We start from the raw sequence: 19,946 nt of genomic DNA, 5'->3' as shown, positions 1-19,946 counted from the left end.
CTTCCTTGCCTTAGAATCATAAAATCTTTCATTTCATGATCGCTTTCCCCCAAATTGCCTTCTGCCTTCAGCTTTGTTACCAATTCCTCCGTTAGTCAGAATCCATTCTAAAATGGTCCCCCTGGTTACTTCTTCCATCTTCATAAACAAGAAGCTATCCCTAAGACGTTCCAAGAACTTACTGGACATTTTGTGTTTTGCTGTACGCCTTTTCCAACAGACGTCTGGGAAGTTAAAGTCCCCCATCACTACCACATCTTGTGTTTTTGTTATTTCTGTTATTTGTTCTAGAAATGCCTCCTCCACCTCCTCCTCCTGACTGGGTGGTCTGTCGTGGACCCCCTACCATGATGTGGTAGGTATTTGTCTGCAGTGACTTGTATTGTCTGAGTTAGGATTTAATTTCACTATTAAGAATGAGATTTACTAATTAAAGAGAACTAACATTCACTGGCAACCTTGACTGAGACTATCCAAACAGGGTGTTTTTAGCTTTGCTGTTCTTTCACAGCTGTATTTGCAGAGGAGAAATGGTTTGTTGAGATGCAGAACTTAATACAATGTGAACTCTAGCCTGTTTGTAGAAATTCAGACAAACTATATTTATGACGGTAACGTGTACAATTGTAAAAAGACATCCGTCATATAGAAACAATGCTATTTACATGATAGAGTTCATCTCAGGGCAGCGCAGTGATTAAGAAATGTTTATTTGACATCTCTAGCTCCCTAATGGCACTATCCTTCCACTAACAAAATGGTGTGATAAGAATGTGCCTGGCCACCAAATAATGCCACTAAACCCAAGTTATTTTTCATTCAGACTGTAACTGCAGAATAAACTGGTGTGTGGTCCAGGCCTCTATCACACAGGAGCCTCACTGCAGAATGACTACAGGGTAGTTCACATGCCTGTTTCAGGGTTGAGAATTTGAGCAAGTTCTGAGAGCTGTTTTGAACTCCCTCCAGCCCTCCAAATTAAAAAAAAAAAACACAGCTTGGCCCCGCTCTAACTGCAAGGCACCAGGGCAACATTGGGACAGGGCACCCAAGCACAAGGAGCCCAGCTGAGCTCACAGGCATGTTCATCTTCCTCAATGTGACTCCCTGGTGTGCCCCGTCCAGGTGGAGCAGAGGGCACATGCTGTCACCACATCAGAGCGTGCGACACTCAATTTGCACAGGGCTAAGTGACTGCACAGGATGCTGGGGAAAGCAGCCCTTACACGTGAAAAGCCAGAGGGAGCGAGGAAGGGATTGCCCCCATGAAGGGGTAGGGATGGATTTACAATCCCCTGTGAAACATTCACCGTTGGCTACTAACTCCTCTGAAACATCCACCATTGGTTACTATCTCCTCTGAAACATCCACCGTTGGCTACTCTTGGAGACATGCTACCGAACTGAATGGTCTGTTCCAGTGCCCTGCTACCAGAATCAGAGCAGACGTGGTTTCAACACAGAGTCATAGATTCCAAGGTCAGAAGGAACCACGGTGATCATCTAGTCTGACCTCCCGTATAGCACAGGCCAGAGAACTGCCCCAAAATAATTCCCAGGTCAGATCTTTCAGAAAAACATCCCATCTTGATTTGAAAATTGTCAGTGATGGAGAATCCACCATGAACCTTGGTAAATTGTTCCAATGGTTAATTACTCTCACCGTTAAAAAATTATCGTATTTCCAGTCTGAATTTGTCTGGCTCCAACTTCGAGCCATTGGATCATGCTATGCCTTTCTCTGAGCTTATTATTAAATACTTGTCCCCCATATAGTTACTTATAGACTATGATCAAGTCACCCCTTAACCTTCACTTTGTAAAAAGATTGAGCTCCCTGAATCTATTGCTATAAGGCAGGTTTTCTAATCCTTTAATCATTTGCGTGTCCTTTCTTTCTTTTCTCCAATGTATCAACATCCTTCTTGAATTGTGGACACCAGAGCTGGACACGGTATGCCAGCAACGGTCGCACCAGTGCCAAATACAGAGGTAAAATAATCTCTCTCTACTCCTACTTGAGATTCCGCTGTTTCTGCATCCAAGGACTGCACTAACCCTTTTGACCACAGTGTCACACTGGGAGCTCATGGTTCAGCTGATTATCCACTATGACCCCAGGTTATAGAGTCCTCAATCCTGTAAGTACGGCCTACTCTCTTTGTTCTTAGATGTATACATTGACATTGACATCATCCAGTGTTCACTGTCAGGTGTAAACATTCAGTCTCTGCTTCCAGAAGTGACTGTGCATCGGGGTGTAGCTACGGGTGGCCCTGGGTGGGCCACAGCCCACCCACTTAGCATCCAGGCCCACCCCCCAGCCCCGGCTCTGCTCCAGCCCCACCCAGATGTGGAGGATGCCACACGAGAGGGTTGGGACCACGGCGGCACAGCAGCGGAGCGCCTGACAAGCCCGCCACGCATGCACACATGGCGCAGCAGGGGAGGGCAGCCGGCCCGCCCAGTGGCGGCGATCATTAAAAAACGTAGGCCTGCTGCCTCGGGGAGCCAGGCCCGGCGTTGGTCAGTGCAATGGGGATGGGAGCCGTGCACGGCAGAGAGCGTCGTCTCCTCCCGGAGCTGGGTGCGCACACAGGGCCCCGGGGGACTCCTGGCGAGAGCATCCATCGCCCCCCACAAGGCCGGCTGGATTGGAGGGGGCGGAGGCGGGCCCCCCGATGCCTCCTGTCCCCCTGTGTCCTGCCCCTGTCATTGCCCACCCACCCAAAGCCGGGGCCCACCCAAATGTCCCATGCTAGCGACGCCACTGCTGTGCATGGACGATCCAGAGAGTGCCAGTATCAACTATACTGCCAGAAAACAACAGCACCAACAACGAAAGAGGCCACTCGGTTGTACCTGCTGCCTAAGCAGCCTGCCAGAGGCAGAAGATCACCTCCAGATCCTGGTCTACAAACAAAGGACTTGGTCATAGACAAAACCACCTCATCTTCCAGCAAGCGCGAGGGAGGCGCACTTCATTCACATCTAACATTGCTTTGCAGAGACACCAAACTAACGCAGTCGTTTCTCCTCTTTCGGGTTGTCTAAGTCACAGAGCGCCACAGGATCCAGCTCCTTGGCCGTCTCTACCCGCTGTTTAATTAAGAAGACCATAAAACCAAACACTTACATTGCTCCCTGGTAATGAACTGAGGTACAGTGCTGGGGAGAGGAGTGCTCGGGTTCGGGGTTCCCACTAGCTTGCTCTTGGCCATCTTGGTGTTTGCCTTGGCGAATTCTAGTCGTAGCGTTTGTGGAATTTCGGGGTCAAAGCGAATTCCCTTTGTCAAAGCAAGAAAACAGAGCGTGTCAGTTATCTGTACAGCCAACATGGAAAACTACTGAGTGAAATCAGCACTATGGACGAGTGCCCCGAACACCAGACGGAGAGGCCGCTGTAGCTCAGGTCACCAGCACCTCAAGCGCATGGCTCGAAAAGCCAAACAAAGCAAACACAGACCACACTGGGATGGGCATGGTTCTCCACAATTCTGACTCTGTGATCCCACAGCGAGATCCTTGCTGGCAGGCCCCAGCACTTGCGTAGGGCTCCAGGGGTCACTAGGGTCTTGGTGCGTGGATCGGATTGCAGGATAAGGGCCTCCACCACTTTGTACATAGAAAAACGTACCAAAATTCCAGTTTTAAAGCTGAATCCGATGACTTGTTTTTAAAGCAAATTCTGATCTTTATTGAATCGGCTGATAAAACATGCAACAATAAGGGCTTTGTTTTCCTTAATTTATTCACAAATAACAGAACTTGCCTTCAGCTGGCTTATAGACCACTACGGAATTGGAACTGCAATCGCTGTGACCATAACATAGTTCACAAGGCAGACAACATCTCACACACACCAGCCTTTGAAGGCTGGCGCCCTCAGGCCATGGGCTGTCCAAACGCAGACAGCATTATTCAGTTACGTGGCACAAAGTAGTGAGTTGATCTCTGGACTCCAGTTATCACTAACTCCACTGTAAAGTGATAGCGGAGCCTGCCGGAGGCTTGGGGAAGAAAGGGCAGGATGGCCATACATGAGCTAGAGGGCAGCAATCCTAAAATCGGGGAAGGGAGGGCAGCTGAAAGGCTCAGAGTCTACAAGGAGGGAGGGATTGTTTGGGAAGGCTGGGGCGGGGGATGAGGAACCTTCCGGGAATATTTTTAAAATTAAAAAGAGGGAGAAATGTTCACGTTTAACTCAGGCTGGGCTCCCAAGCTCCAGAATTAAACCCAATCAGGGTCCAAAAAGGCAAGGAGGGGACAAATAAAGGAAAAGAGAAACACCTGCCTCACTAATGTCCTGGCTTTGAACTGTTACACTTCTTAGAGCCAGGGCAGATGGCTCGGGGAGCTGGGAATGACTTTCCCCTGAAGGCAGTGAAGAGCACAGCCCCAAACTGGAATTAGAACCACGCCGAACTAGCTAAGAACAAGCCCGGTCTGGGCTTGGGGGCTCAGGGCACGTCTAGCTGAAATGTTCTTTAGCGACAGTGACGATGCACAGCTACAAAATGGCTCTGTTATCTAGGGACCCAACTGACGAGAAGCTTCTCTGAAACTCCAGCTAAACACAACTGAACATCTCGTTAGAACAGGCTTGCTTGTGAGCTCTCCAGAGCTTCCTGCTTTTATGCATGGGCCAAAAATACCCACCACAACAGCCTTTTTCCCCCCTGGAACTTTGGCACTTTCACTTCTAGGTCCACCCAGGAGACGAAGGAGGGGCTTGTGGTCAAGGCATGGGAGTGGGGCTCAGGAGATGCGTGTTCAATGCTCTGCCACAGACGCAGTGTGATCCCGGACAAGTCATGTCCGGCAAGCTTTTCCGAAGGAACGTACAGAGTGGACTTGTGATGAGACTTAGGGCTAGTCTACACTTACCGGTTAGTTCGACGGCTGCGGATCGAAGTTCCGAGTTCGATTTATCGCGTCTGGTCTGGACGCGATAAATCGAACCAGGAAGTGATCCCCGTCGACTGCGGTACTCCAGCTCAGCGAGAGGAGTACCGCGAAGTCAACGGGGAGCCTGCCTGCCGCGTGTGGACCGCGTCTGAACCGCGGTAAGGTCGAAGTAAGGTATGTCGAATTCAGCTACGTTATTCACGTAGCTGAATTTGCGTACCTTACTTCGACTTGGGGGGTAAGTGTAGACCAGCCCTTAGGCTCCTGAGTCACTCTTACAAGTCACTGAGGTGCTTTGGGACCTTTTGCCTATAGTGTCTCCACACTTCAATTCCCATCTGTAAAATGGGGAGAATGAGCCTCCCTTTCTCACCCCCTTTGTCTGACTCGTCTGCCTAGATGGTAAGTTTTTTGCTCAGGGACATGATACAGCCCATTGCACATTGGGGCCCTACCCTGGGTAGAGAGCGCTAAATATGACAACAAATAATGGAGGTGTAGAAGTATGTGGAACCAACCAACCAACCACAATGGTAGCTTTGTTTAGCTCCCAGCTTGCGTGTGGGGGAGGGATGAGGGGTTCTAGCCCTGCCCAGGCTGTCATGTCCATAGCTTGCAGTGACCAAAAGCCATGACCTCCGACAGCTCTTTGATGTCCTGTGTCAGGAGAGCCGACCCTCTCTCCACTGCTCCACAGACGTGTCCACAACCCAGGCCTCCCAGACAACCGGCATTGACCGGCTCATCGGCTCTCATGTCATCACTGCAGAGAAACCAAGGACTGAGCAGGCACGGAGGTGGAACTGCCCTGAGAGGGGGAGAAAAGCCTCCATTGCTGGCCTGCTCCGGATAAGTAAAGGCCTGTAGTCTCCAGAGCTACGATTCTGGCATTGACTACAAGCAATTCTTCAGCAAGAGGACAGCGTGCGTCCGGGGGCCATTTCGGTTGATTGTGTATTTATTTTTACTTTTACTGCTATTAGAGGGTAATGACAGCTCTGTCCAGCAGGAGAGAGGGCAGGCGAAAGCCGCTCCTTACACACTGTGACACGGGCACTGGGACGCTCACGACTCTCACAACGCTTGGTGCTTTTCTCACAGCCCCAGCCGTGGGGGTCAGGTTCTTAGCCGAGACTCTCCCCTTTCATGACGAAAAGGGACTTTCTGGGGCAAGCTGGAGAGTGTGACAGCCCCTCCCCCAATGCTCCCACCTCAGAAAGCAAACGAAGAGAACGTCAATGTTAGTATTTTGTAAAATCCCGTGGTTTTAAGCCAGTCCCAGGATCTTTTGGCCCCTCGCTCGTGAGTTCTGAACACTCGGGGTTGGTAATGTTGCACAGTAGGAGCTAGCTGATAAGGGCCAAATCTGGTTTGAAAACATGGCGGCAGATCCTCCACTGGTGTGAATGATCAGGACTCCATTGAAGAAGGATCTGCCTGGGGGTGTGTACGCTCTCCATTCCTATGCGATCTCCAGTAGTAGGCCTGTGCTTATGTGGGATAGAAACAGGCCCTTGTTTTGATGACCCGACTCACCAGAGCGCTGCGGCCTCTCCAATCTGTAACGCGCAGGATCGGCGGGGACGTCTCAAAGCCCCTTCTCTTCTCAGACTGTCTGACAGACTGAGGAAGAAGGGGCTGTTCCACACAAACCCACACTTTTTAAATTGCCTTTCAAAGAAATCCCCGAGTCCAGGCAGAGTGAGAAACGTTAAATAAAACGCCGAGTCGCAGCCCCAAAGCAAAGCAAGGCTCTCTCTTTAGAGGAGAAAAGAACGAATGGGCGGGGCGGAACAGTCAGCTGGGTGAGTGGCTAATGCTGCCACAGCTGGCTGGAAAGATGTTCCTGGGGTACAGGACTGACCCGACGGCTACCCAGCTGGGCCAGTACTGCATGCCAGCCCCAGGAAGGGCACAGGGAGAGCAAAAGGAGCAATACTGAGGCAGTGACGGCGCAGTGCAGATGACAGCCGCTTTGCTTTAACAAAACTCACATGAGTAGCCTCTAGGATTTGGCAGCCCTAAGGCGATGCTGACACTGGGGACCCTCAGCCAGAGAAGGTGTCTGCACTGTGCGTCACTGTTATCTTCCAAACCAACCCGATTCTTCCCCCTGTCGAACTCCTGAACGGCTCTGGAGTGGAAAGGCAGCACCTCGACTGCTGGGGACTCAGTACATCCATTACATTAGGAATGCGGGGAGAGACACACGTGGTACAACTGGGGGCACACTACGCTGCCAGAAGCTCGAGGCCCTACCCAAGTTTGCATGAATGAAACAATTTACATGAGTGGCTGCTGAGAGGACTCCTACAAAACTCCATCCTGCTGCTCCGGGCGGGGCTGCTCCAAACAAGACAGAGCACTGGGACTTGTGTTTCTGTGGAGCACTTCTTTATTAAAGGGGAAGGTGGCTAGCGCTCACATGGCAGACTCTATGGGTCACATTGCCTGTAGGCTGCCGCTGGGTCACCTCCCGCTATTGTCAACCATCATTGTCATCTAAACGCTACATAGCAGGATATAATGGGCCGCACCTCCAAAAAGTTAGATATGAAATTGTGCATGCAAATCACCTTGTATGTGTAAATAGTCAGCTCTGCAGCTGGTTGGCCACATCCACACACAAACAAACGTGCCACGAGGGTGAGCATCCACACGGATTACACGTAAAATCTTTGTGTGCACAATGGCGCATCTAAATTACGGCGGAAGTCAATCCAGCTCTTCCTAAAGCCGGGACTGACGGTCACACAGAGAAAGTGCCAAAATAAATTCCCCAGGACCCTGAGCCGTTTAGCAAAAATAACACCAGATTTTTCGTTCCAAATTAAAGTTCCAACATCCTTTAAAGCCTGCGAAGTTTAAATGACCTAATTTGTTTGGCAGCAAATTCTGAGTCCATAGGCTTAGAGCAAGTCACATTCCTCTAACATCGTTAGCATCAGCACCATATTTGGCAGTCAGTATCCTGCTCCTCTGAGCCCTTATCCTCAGGGATTAGCAGAGCCAAAAATATTTTACATTTAAAGAGACGACAAGGAAAAACAGAGAAAGAAATTAGAGAACGGGCTGTTTGCTGTTATCCCTGCCTGATGAGATTACTCAGGGGGCTCCATGATTTCACCCAGAATGTCATCGTAATGAGCTTAACTCTGTACAGACAGCGGGGAGCTGGGCTTGCCGAAATCAACTTTTTTTTTTTTCCATGGGAAAAAGCAGGTTGTAAATGAGTAATTTGCTAACTGTGAGGTTAGAAAATGGCTTCCTTCGGGGCAAGGCCACTGCTTCTTGTGTCCCGAGGGGACTAGGGACAGCAATCATCAGGTCCAGATTGCCATATTGAGATCTGTGCCAAACTTTTGTCGCCAAGCACAAAACCAAGCAAACCTCCCCTGTTCTAAAGTTTCACTACAAGGTTTGAGGGAAGAGTCACTTAAGTGCACAAACCTGGACCCATTTTGGTTTGGTTCTGATGCAAATCCAGATGAAACTCAGCTGCTTCATCTGGGTTGGGGTTTGAGTTTTTGGGCCTTGTTGTCAAACCTGGAATTTAAAGGGTTAGACTCTGGGTGCAAACCCAAATGAATCGAAGCAGAGGCAAAAGCTAACCCTGCAAAGGGGAGCTGCTGGGTTTTCGATCAAGTTCAAATCGCATGAAATCAAGGCGGGGGGTTCCCAACAATCAGTGACATACAGCCCAGGCCACCCCCGGCCTGGCTCTAGTTACCCCACCTGGAACTGGGCCGGAGCCATCCCAGAGTTGGAAAGAAAGGCCCTGCCTCAGCTGGCACAAGGAAGGAAGAAGCTCACAGAACTGCTAGTGTGTGAGGGACAACAGGCAACTGATCGCAGGGGCCCAGAGACCAAACTGAGCCTGGCTGTAAAAGGGCAGAGCTGCGCTGAGGCCAGTGGAATTGCACTTCCTTACACTCGGGACGAATCCCAGCCCACTTCTAGAGGGACTCTGTCCGCATGCCGGGGAGAACGGCCAGTCCAGTTTAGGCACACAGACCCAGCACTGCCAGTGGGACTGAGTTAGGGTTTTCCATTTGGGACGGCATTTCAATGGGTTTTTGACATAATTCAGAGAGCTATAATCTGTGGATGTGCAAGGTGAGCTATATAACCCATGGGACAGTGCCCGCTTTGCAAAAAGACAGCACTGGAACTCCGATCATTTACCTGAAATGTACGTGTAGTGTACCCAGCATATCAATTTTCTGGCCCATCCCATTCTATGAGAGAACAAAGGGCCTCGTGACTGACTGGAACGATATCAAATTAACATGGGACACATTAAAGGGATTAAAAACTGGCTAACGGACAGGTCTCAAAATGTGATTGTAAACAGAGAATCGTTACCAAGCGGGTGTGTTTCCAGCGGGGTGCCACAGGGATCGGTTCTTGGCCCTACACTATTGAACATTTTTATCAGTGACCTGGAAGAAAACATAAAATCATCACTGATAAAGATGACACAAACGTTGGGGGAGGGGTAAATAATGAAGAGAACAGGTCACTGGATCGCGTGGTAAACTGGGCACATGCAAACCATGTGTGATTTAATATGGCTAAACTTCAATGTACACATCTAGGAACACAGAATGGAGGCCATGCTTACGTGATGGGGGACTCTATCCTGGGAAGCAGTGACTCTGACAAAGATTTGGGGGTAGTAGTGGATAATCAGCTGAACACTAACGGCTGAGGTGATGCTGTGGCCAAAAGGGCGAATGTGATCCTGGGATGCATAAACAGGGGAATCTTGAGTAGGAGCAGAGAGGTTATTTTACCCCTGTATTTGGCATTGATGCGACTGCTGCTGGATACTGCTGGCTAGATTCAGTGCTGGGCATCTCAGAACCACTGGGCCCATAGGTCCTCATGTTGGATGTAAGCCGGTTTTACCGCTCCCCCATCTCCCTCCCCTGTTGCTTTGCTCCATTCATCCCTCTGTAAATACATATTTCCCTTTCTATTTTCACTGTACTGTTCTGGTGGTGGTGGTGGTGAGATTACTCCAGGGGGGTTGGAAGAGGTGCCCCTGCTGGAGGAGAGGGGGAAATTCCCTGCTTCGTTCCTGCACAAACCTTTTCTTGGCCAGAGCCACCCGCAGAGCGGACTCATCTTGGCCACAAGTGTGCTTTAGTTACAACCGAGTCCAGCTCTGGCGCCCACAATTCAAGAAGGATGTTGATAAATCGGAGAGGGGTCAGAGAGGAGCCACAAGAATGATTGAAGGATTAGAAAACAGCGAGAGAGTCAAGGAGTTCAATCTACTTGGCTTCACAAAGAGAATCACAGAATCTCAGGGTGGGAAGGGACCTCAGGAGGTCATCTAGTCCAACCCCCTGCTCAAAGCAGCACCAATCCCCAACTAAATCATCCCAGCCAGGGCTTTGTCAAGCCGGGCCTTAAAAACCTCTAAGGATGGAGATTCCACCACCTCCCTAGGTAACCCATTCCAGTGCTTCACCACCCTCCTAGTGAAATAGTGTTTCCTAATATCCAACCTAAACCTCCCCCACTGCAACTTGAGACCATTTCTCCTTGTTCTGTCATCTGTCACCACTGAGAACAGCCGAGCTCCATCCTCTTTGGATCCCCCCTTCAGATAGTTGAAAGCAGCTATCAAATCCCCCGTCACTCTTCTCTTCTGCAGACTAAATAAGCCCAGTTCCCTCAGCCTCTCCTCGTAAGTCATGTGCCCCAGCCCCCTAATCATTTTCATTGTCCTCCGCTGGACTCTCTCCAATTTGTCCACATCCCTTCTGTAGTGGGGGGACCAAAACTGGATGCAATACTCCAGGTGGGGCCTCATCAGTGCCAAATCAAGGGGAATGATCACTTCCCTCAATCTGCTGGCAAGTGTGATCCCGCATGGCAGTTCCCACGGCCCTATGTTTTCTTTCAGTGAAAGAGCCCCGGAGCGCTGGATGGGATGGGACACTTATCGGAGAATAATCTCCCATCCCCACTTTCTGCTGCAATGTTACAAACACCACAAAGCACGGAACGGCTGACCCTGCATTCCAAGGGGGTTTTTCTTACCTACGTGGACAAGCCTTGGCGTCGTCTACTTTTACCTCATCTCATATGGCACAATGCCCGTGAAAGTCAGTGCTGCCGGCAGGAAGTGCAGAGCTCCGCTGACATGTTTCACACATTTTTTCATACCTCTAAAGCTCTCCCACAGCTTTAACCCCTGTTCTGCCAGTAGAAGAAATGTGTGAAATGAGCCCCCTGCTCACTAATGCACAAGACTAAACCTAATTGAGATGAAGCTTTAAGTAGTTTAAGAGGCGAAAGGTCTATGAGATGGTTGGATAATTTTATGACCAATAATATTTGTACTTAAACATGCTAAAATGGGAGCTGTCTAATCTTATGTTTCAGGGCTCATGCATGAATCTCATGCTTCAGGGCATCAGCTGATCACTATAAGGGTCAGGAAGGAAACTCAACCCCAGCTCCCTTTATCCAGCACTGTATGTATGTGCAAATATGGCTTTCGGAGGCTAGAACCCTTTCAGTGTTAGAGAGAAGACGGTTTCCTGAATATCTTCTCTGAGTACATACGGAAAGGGACCACGGTCACCAGAAACACTTTGAGAGAAAAGAAAAAAAAGAGATAAAAAAAATAAGCCCCAGGGGTGAGTCTGTCGAGCTAACAGCACAGGCTGGAGTGAGGTTCCTTCTGGAGAATGGATGCAGAGCTGCCAAGTCTCATTCATCTCCAGGACTTTTAGGGCAGTTCTAAAAGCTTCTCTCTCTCCTGAAGAAGGACTTGATGTTTGCTTCAGGGAGATCGGCCTCCCTCAGCCTGCCCCAGCCTGCCAGACAGAGGTGGTTTATGAATCCTATTGCATTTTTTAAAAGGCAAGCCACCGCATTCAGAGACAAGCCACAGAAATACACAGTCTGACTAACAGCAGCAGCGCACGCTCTCCTGGGGTGCAGAACACGGCTCCCATTTCCTGAGACCCGCTAGCCTCTCCCCGGCACACTGCTGTGTTCCAGGGGCCGGGCTGGGCTCAGCCTCCACCAAGAGGTATGCAAACAGGCGTCCGGCTTCCCATGAGCCATTGCAACCATTCTGAATCTTTCTGTAGAAACTCAAGACCTTTTCTCCACAGCCCCAGATATCTGCCCCCAGGAGAGAGTGGGTCTTACAGGGCTGGCTTTAGGAAGTGAGAGGCCCAATTTGAATACCCAGCAGCGGTCCAGGTCTTCGGCGGCACTTTGGGGGCGGGTCCTTTACTCGCTCCGGGTCTTCCGTGGCACTGAAGGACCCGCCACCGAAATGCCCCCGAAGACCCGGAGTGGGTGAAGGACATGCCGCCAAAGACCCAGACCGCCGCCGGGTGAGTAAAAATTAAAAAGGCGCCTAAGTTAGGCGCTCTTCTTTAGGGCGCGGGGCCCTCTTAGGCGCAGGGCCCGAATCGGGGGAATCGGCCTAAAGCCGGCCCTGGGGTCTTACACTTTGCTGGGTAGAAGTTAATCTTTCAGCAGCTGGTGAAAGAAAGCAGTGAAGCCTCTGTGAGAAAAAGAGGTGGGGAGGCGCGTGGAAGCGGGTTAAAAAGGAAACGCCCCACGCAAGGGCAGTGTCAATGTCTAGCGGAGGCGGGAGCTGGGATGATGGCAGGCTCGCTGTGTGATGCTCGGAGAGGACAAAGGCGAGGGTGGAAGCCATGGGAGAATAACAGGGCGAGGCAGAAGACATCAGCCTCCACCGCGAGGGCTTCCTTGCCTTTTGTTATTCAAGCTTGCAACAGGGAGGGCGTCCTCCTGGCTCCTGGACGGTGCGGATCTTGCCTGAGCTCTCCTGGCCTTTGCTGCACTCAGCTAATGCAGAGCAGGGCATGCTGAGTGTGTGGCTCACGGGCTGCGTGTGCTCCACCAACTGCACTGGCCTCGGCCGGAGCTTGTGTCAAGGCACTGGCTGATTTGAGCCTGTCGGGTTCTGGGGTTCTGGCTAACCAGCCACCTCTTCCTCTCCGAGCAGGACACTGGACACATCTGTCCCGCGAGAGACATTCCCAGCACTGCCAAATATCATAGTCCTCTTGTAAATCTCACGATACAGTACAGCCCAGGGACAGCTAAGCCCTTTGGAGAACTGAGCACTCAGGTAATGGGAAGTGCTGGTTTGAGCTGCAGTTTTACTGGGATAGAAATTCAGGGAACGAAGGGAGTAATTCTTATGTTTGTTAAATACTTTCTACTTTATTAAAGAGTAAAAAAAAAAACAAATGACTGAGTTTATTAAAACACCAATGCTGTAGGGCATACTTTATTTAGGAAGTATTTATCTTTTAAAATAAACGAATGAATGACAGTCTGTCATTTGTGAGCATTTCTTTAGGTCTCTGTAACTGCAGGTGACCTCTCAGAATCTCTGTACCAGTGGTTCTCAACCAGGGGTCCGGGGCCCCCTGGGGGGCCGTGAGGTTTCAGGGGGGCCGCCAAGCAGGGCCAGTGCTAGGGCCCAGGGCAGAAAGCCAATGCTGAAGCCCAGGGCCCTGAGCCCCGCCACCCAGGGCTGAAGTTGAAGCCTGAGCAACGTAGCTTCGTGGGGGCCCCAGGCAATTGACCTGCTTGCTACCTCTTAACGCCGGCCCTGGCTTTTAGATGCAGAAAACCAGTTGTTGTGGCCCAGGGGGGCCGTGGAGATTTTAGAGCAATTTGGGGTGGGCCTCAGCAAGAAAAAGGTTGAGAGCCCCTGTTCTAGACAACTACAAACCGTTGATTAGCATGCCAAGAGACGAACTGGGAAGTTGTTAGTGGTGATTAACTTACAGAGGGCTACATGGGGGAACGCACTGTAGATACGGATAACTAGGATTTGGGGATAAAGGGAATTTGGGTAACTGAAATTATACCATATTTGGTGTTATTTTTAAAGCCCCAGCTCCTGAAGTCAGGTGATTTGGTGAGAATCTCAGTTTCTATTTTTAAAAAGGGACGTTTCCAGCCCTCATAGTTGCAGAGAAAAACTGGAAAATGTGACCCCCTAAAGGCTCAAATGCCAGACGGTCAATAAAAAGAACTTCCTATTGATTCTTTTTTTTAAATCTCATTTTTTTCACGTCAATCTCGTAATTTTGGGGAGGGTCTGACTCATGATGTTGTATCCAGATGCGTCCATACCACTGATTTCTAGCATGGCATTATAATATTATCCGTATTAGTCTCCTTCCCATACAAACATCTCGTTTGATCCTTTGACTGCAGCTCCCCAGTGAGCAGAGGTCTCCACTGAGCGGTCTCCCCTTCCCGGAGTTGATGCAGTGAATTGAGACCCCTGTAAGGTCTATGAGCAGCTATCGGGGTTGGTCCTGGATGATTGGGAAAAGGCAAATATAGTGCCCATCTTTAAAAAAGGGAAGAAGAGAATCTGGGGAACTACAGACCAGTCAGCCTCACCTCAGGCCCCGGAAAAATCATAGAGCAGGTCATCAAGGAATCCATTTTGAAGCACTTGAAGGAGAGGAAGGTGATCAGGAACAGTCAAAATGGATTCACCAAGGGCAAGTCATACCTGATGAACCCCATTGCCTTCTATGATGAGATAACTGGCTCTGTAGATATGGGGAAAGCGGTGGATGTGATATACCTTGACTTTAGCAAAGCTTTTGGTCTCCCTTAGTATTCTTGCCAGCAAGTTAAGAAGTATGGATTAGATGAATGGATTATAAAGTGGATAGAAAGCTGACTAGATCGTCGGGCTCAATGGATACTGATCAATGGCTCCATGTCTAGTTGGCAGCCGGTATCAAGTGGAGTGCCCCAGGGGTCGGTCCTGGGGCCGGTTTTGTTCAACATCTTCATTAATGAGCTGGATGATGGGATGGATTGCACCTTCAGCAAGTTCGTGGATGACACTAAGCTGGGGAGAGAGGTAGATAGCTCAGTGGTTTGAGCATTGGCCTGCTAAACCCAGGGTTGTGAGTTCAATCCTTGAGGGGGCCTTTTAGGGATCTGGGGCAAAAATGTGTCTGGGGATTGGTCCTGCTTTGAGCAGGGGGTTGGACTAGATGACCCCCTGAGGTCCCTTCCAACCCTGATATGCTGGAGGGTAGGGATAGGGTCCAGAGTGACCTAGACAAATTGGGAAGATTGGGCCAAAAGAAACCTGATAAGATCCAACAAGGTCTTGCACTTAGGATGGAAGAATCCCATGCACTGCTACAGGCTGGGGACTGACTGGCTAAACGGCAGTTCTGCAGAAAAGGACCTGGGGATTACAGTGGATGAGAAGCTGGAATGAGACTTGCCAAGAAGGCTAACGGCATATTGGTCTGCATTAGTAGGAGCACTGCCAGCAGATCAAGGGAAGTGATTATTTGCCTCTATTCAGCACTGGTGAGGCCTCATCTTGAGCATTGCGTCCAGTTTTGACCCCCCCCCCACTACAGAAGGGATGTGGACACATTGGAGACTGTCCAGCGGAGGGCAATGAAAATGATTAGGAGGCTGGGGCACATGACTTATGAGGAGAGGCTGAGGGAACTGGGATTATTGAGTCTGCAGAAGAGAAGAGTGACGGGGGATTTGATAGCAGCCTTCAACTACCTGAAGGGGGGTTCCAAAGAGGATGGAGCTCGGCTGTTCTCAGTGGTGGCAGGTGACAGAACAAGGAGTAATGGTCTCAAGTTGCAGTGGGGGAGGGTATTAGGAAACACTATTTCACTAGGAGGGTGGTGAAGCAGTGGAATGGGTTACCTAGGGAGGTGATGGAATCTCCATCCTTAGAGGTTTTTAAGGTCAGGCTTGACAAAGCCCTGGCTGGGTTGATTTAGTTGGTGTTGGTCCTGCTTTGAGCAGGGGATTGGACTAGATGACCTCCTGAGGTCTCTTCCAACCCTGATCTTCTATGATTCTATGACCCCCCCAGGCAGTTCAGCTGCTCATCTCAGAGGGGCCTGGCAGTAAAATCCCACCATCCCTAGGCTATCCCTATGGGTGGAGATACAGATAATGTCCAAATTAGAGCAGCGGCACCTTCGTGTAACCAGAAACCTGCTTACAGGCCTCTGCCTTCTCTCTCCCTCCTCCCGCCACCACATTCTGGGGCTTGCCCTGTGCCCTCAGAACCGCACACACACAGTCATGGTAGCATCGCGCACTCTCGCAGGCTACCTGTCAAACGTCCACCGCATTGTCACCCAAACACGAGGCACCTGGAAAACTGCCGAGATCACGGTGTTTAGCCCTGGGCAGATCCGGAGAGAAGACTCAGAAAGCAGATGCTGCTTCCAGCTCGCTTTGCAGGATGGAGCAACAGCTTCTCTCCGCATGTCTAACATTTGGATGGCACCTTGTCTGTGCTATTCCTCCATGGTGTGTTCTTAGCACAGCTCCACAATTCGCTCTGCTACCCAATGTACCCTCATCTGACACCGGGTATTCCTCCTCCTCTCCTCCAGTTTTTGCTGGCATATTGAGCACGGAGCTCCAGATTAGCCCCAGATCCCGAATGAACTTTGCAAGAGAGCAAGGTGGTAGCAAGTTGTAGGCAGGGAAACAGACCTGGCAGGGGAATAGCTGCATGATTGTTTTCCCCCTAGACACATGCATTGTGTTAGCTAGCATTTCCCATGAGGGCACAGCCATGATGTGAACGAATCAGGGCAGACAATGAAGCAAGAGCAGATGCTTTAAAGAAGCCATAAACCTGATCTTGGAGGTGTCACTAGAACCAGTTCGTCAGGATCTCTTTATTGTTTAAGAAACTTACAAGGCTTGATCCTTGAGCTTTGGCCCCATCTCCTACCGAGGCGGTGACCTGGCTCTCCCCATCCAGGCGAGAATGGAGACATCCCAGCCCAAACTGGTGTCAGTTCTATGCTCCCGCAGTGTTCCTCCACTGTGTGCGGAGACTGAGTGGGCAGAGCCCAGCATTGCTGCCTGTGCTGCCGGACATGTGACACAGCTGCCCAGATGTGCCAGCCAGCGACATGCAGCAGGAATTGTCTGGTCACAGAGCTTTGCTTTATGGTATTCAGCGTATGGGGAACGCTCACCTACACCTGGAGGGTGCCGCTCTGCCCCTCGGGCCAGCTCCTTCCACTCATGCCAGCGCAGCGTATGCTGCATGTGCAGCCATGCACACCTTCCTCTAGCCTCCGGGAAAATCACAGTCCTGTGCCCTCTCCATGTTCCTCTTAATCTTGAGGGAGATGGAAGATCGGGATGTGGCAAACAAACATCCTCCCTCCTCATCCTCCTGACATGACCCGCTGGGGGCCAGATCCAGCCCAGCTTAAGGTGGTTACAATTCCCATCCACCCCCACTACCTCTCCTCAGCCTCCGCTGATGTATCTCTCCCTTTCCGGTGTCACAGCCTACTGGATGACTAGCAACTTCCAGAGGTAAATAACAACCCCCTGCAATGCAGCAGGAATACCACAACGCACAACAAGCTGGCTTGTCCAGACAGACCCTGGGACAGGGCAAGTACTTGAGGGCGAGGTCACCACCCCGTGCAGAGACCCTCACCATTCTCCCAGGCTAAAAAGGGCTAGGCTGAGCTAGCCACAATGGAAGAGACCTCAAGGAACTCCTAGGCGGGTGGCACTCCCTCATGAGTCTACACTGACCCAACCCCCCAACGGCAGGTCAAAGTACCTCTCGGCCTCCCTGCAGCCATACCAAAGTCACTGGGCGGACTGCAACCCTTCTGGTGACAGCCTTCAGGGAAGAAAATAAAGTACCTGGTACCACACCTTCCAATTCCTCAGAGAGGGAAGAATAAATCCGTCCACTCCTGCAGGGTCCCGCAGATGTGAAACAACACTTCCTGGCCAGGCGTATCAAAGGCTGCTCCTAGAGATAACGGGTTTCTCTGGGCCTGTTGCTAGGGAGGGATTGTCCGCCGTAGGTAATACATCACTGGTCCAAAATTAGGTGTAAAAGCTGCCTGGCAAAGGGGCTGGCTAACTGGGGTCAAGATGAAACAGCAGTTCCTCCAGCAGCACCTACTCAATAACCCCCACCCCCGAAGGGGAGGTCAAAGGCTGGAGAGCTGGCTCATGTCAAGCGAGGGGCCTGAGACAGGGCCTCCTGTTGTCTGTGGGTCGTGCATTCCTGAAGGGAAACTTTCACCACCCCCTAAATAATGTTCCCCCCAAATACTCTTCACCGTGCTCTCTTCCCTAGCCAGGGAGAGCGGGATCCAGCTCGCAAGTGATGGGGAGCACACAAGATCTCACAGAGCAAAATGTGGCTGAAGAAGACTGTGCCTTTATAGCTGCCTGCCTAGCACTTTGTGCGTTTGACAAAATTAGAATTGATCTTTTCAGCAAAGCTGGTGCACAGCTAGTGTTTATATAGACTGATACACAGGCACACACAGTACCCTCGGCCAGTGGCGCTCAACCTTTAGTCTGAGTCGTCCTGGGTACCCCAAGTTCCCCCTCACTTCAAAACTCCTTGCTTACAGAATCAGACATAAAAAGACAGACGTGTCACAGCGCACTGTTACGGACACATTGCCGACTTTCTCACTGTTACCATAGAATGATCAAATAAAACAATTGGAATGTAAATATTGTACGTACATGTCAGTGTATCATAGAGAGGGCAGGATAAACAAGTCAGTGTCTGTATGAAATTTTAGTTTGTACTGATTTCCATAGTGCTTTGTACGTAGCCTGTGGTAAAACTAGGCAAATATCTAGATGCGTTGCTGTACCCCCTGGAAGACCTTGTGTGCCCCCAGGGTTCACAGACCCCTGGCTGACAACCACTGGCCTAGGCAGAGCTGGGAGTGATGCCGATAGCTAAGATTACCCAACATTTCTCATTATAACTCCCTGTTTCAAGCTTTTACAATTTTCAACAACACAGACAGAGAGTTGGGAAGGAGCTGGGGTGGTGTGTATCTCTGAGACAGGGAGTTGGGAAAGAGCTGGGGTGTGGAGCTGGGGTGTGTGTATTTCTGAGACAGGGTGTTGGACAGGAGCAATGGGGGAGGGAGTAGGAGACAGGGTGTTGGATAGGAATGGGTGATATGGACTCATCTGGATATTGAGAGGGGGTTGGATAGGAGCAGAGACGGTAGGGGGTAGGTGATGGGGGTGAGAGATAGGAGATGGGGATTGGAGGAGGCAGGAGGGGGAGGGAGGCAGGAGCTGGCGCCTAGAGGGGGCAGCAAGAGGTGGGAGGCAGGAGCTGGTGGTTGAAGGGAGCAGGAAGGGGTGGGAGGTAGGAGCTGGCGGCTGGAGGGGGCAGGAAGAGGTGGGAGGTGGGAGCTGGCGGTTGGAGGAGGCAGGAGGGGTGGGAGGTAGGAGCTGGTGGTTGGAGGGGGCAGGAGAGGGTGGAAGGCAGGAGGGGGTGGGAGGTGGGATCTGGTGGTTGGAGGGGCGGGAGGCGGGAGCTGGCGGTTGGAGGAGGCAGGAGGGGGTGAGAGGCAGGAGCTGGCGGTTGAAGGGGGCAGGAAGGAGTGGGAGGCAGGACCTGGCAGTTGGAGGGGGCAGCAGGGGGTGGGAGGTAGGAGCTGGTGGTTGGAGGGGACAGGAGGGGGATGGGAAGGAGGAGCTGGCGCTGGTTGGATAGGAGCAGAGAGGGTAGGGGATAGGAGGTGGCGGTTGGAAGGGGGTGGGAGGGAGGAACTGGCGCTGGTTGGATAGAAGCAGAGAGGGTAGGGGATAGGAGGTGGCGGTTGGAGGCGGTGGGAGGGAGGAGCTGGCGCTGGTTGGATAGGAGCAGAGAGGGGAGGGGATAGGAGGTGGTGGTTGGAGGGGGTGGGAGGTGGGAGCTGGCGCTGGTTGGATAGGAGCAGAGAGGGTAGAGGATAAGAGGTGGGGGTTGGAGGGGGTGGGAGGCGGGAGCTGGCGCTGGTTGGATAGGAACAGAGAGGGTAGGGGATAGGAGGTGGCGGTTGGAGGGAGTGGAAGGGAGGAGCTGGCGCTGGTTGGATAGGAGCAGAGAGGGTAGGGGATAGGAGGTGGCGGTTGGAGGGGGTGGGAGGGAGGAGCTGGCGCTGGTTGGATAGGAGCAGAGAGGGTAGGGGATAGGAGGTGGCGGTTGG

At 51.2% G+C, this 19,946-nt stretch overlaps 1 protein-coding gene across 2 annotated transcripts in view; it reads right to left on the bottom strand.

Annotated features, from left to right (window-relative positions):
• Positions 1 to 19,946, bottom strand: part of RBPMS (RNA binding protein, mRNA processing factor) — a 120,888-nt gene that overhangs the window by 50,119 nt on the left and 50,823 nt on the right. For both annotated transcript variants that reach the window (XM_024205153.1, XM_024205152.1), the window contains exon 5: positions 3,137 to 3,287. In XM_024205153.1, the coding sequence (XP_024060921.1) occupies positions 3,137 to 3,287 (151 nt within the window). The remainder of the gene's footprint in view (positions 1 to 3,136; positions 3,288 to 19,946) is intronic.

Source organism: Terrapene carolina, unplaced genomic scaffold, assembly GCF_002925995.2.
Source record: "Terrapene carolina triunguis isolate 2854851 unplaced genomic scaffold, T_m_triunguis-2.0 Scaffold136, whole genome shotgun sequence".
Taxonomy (NCBI): Eukaryota; Metazoa; Chordata; order Testudines; family Emydidae; genus Terrapene; species Terrapene triunguis.
The sequence above is the reverse complement of the archived record's forward strand: the minus strand, read 5'-3'. Positions and strand labels throughout refer to the sequence as shown.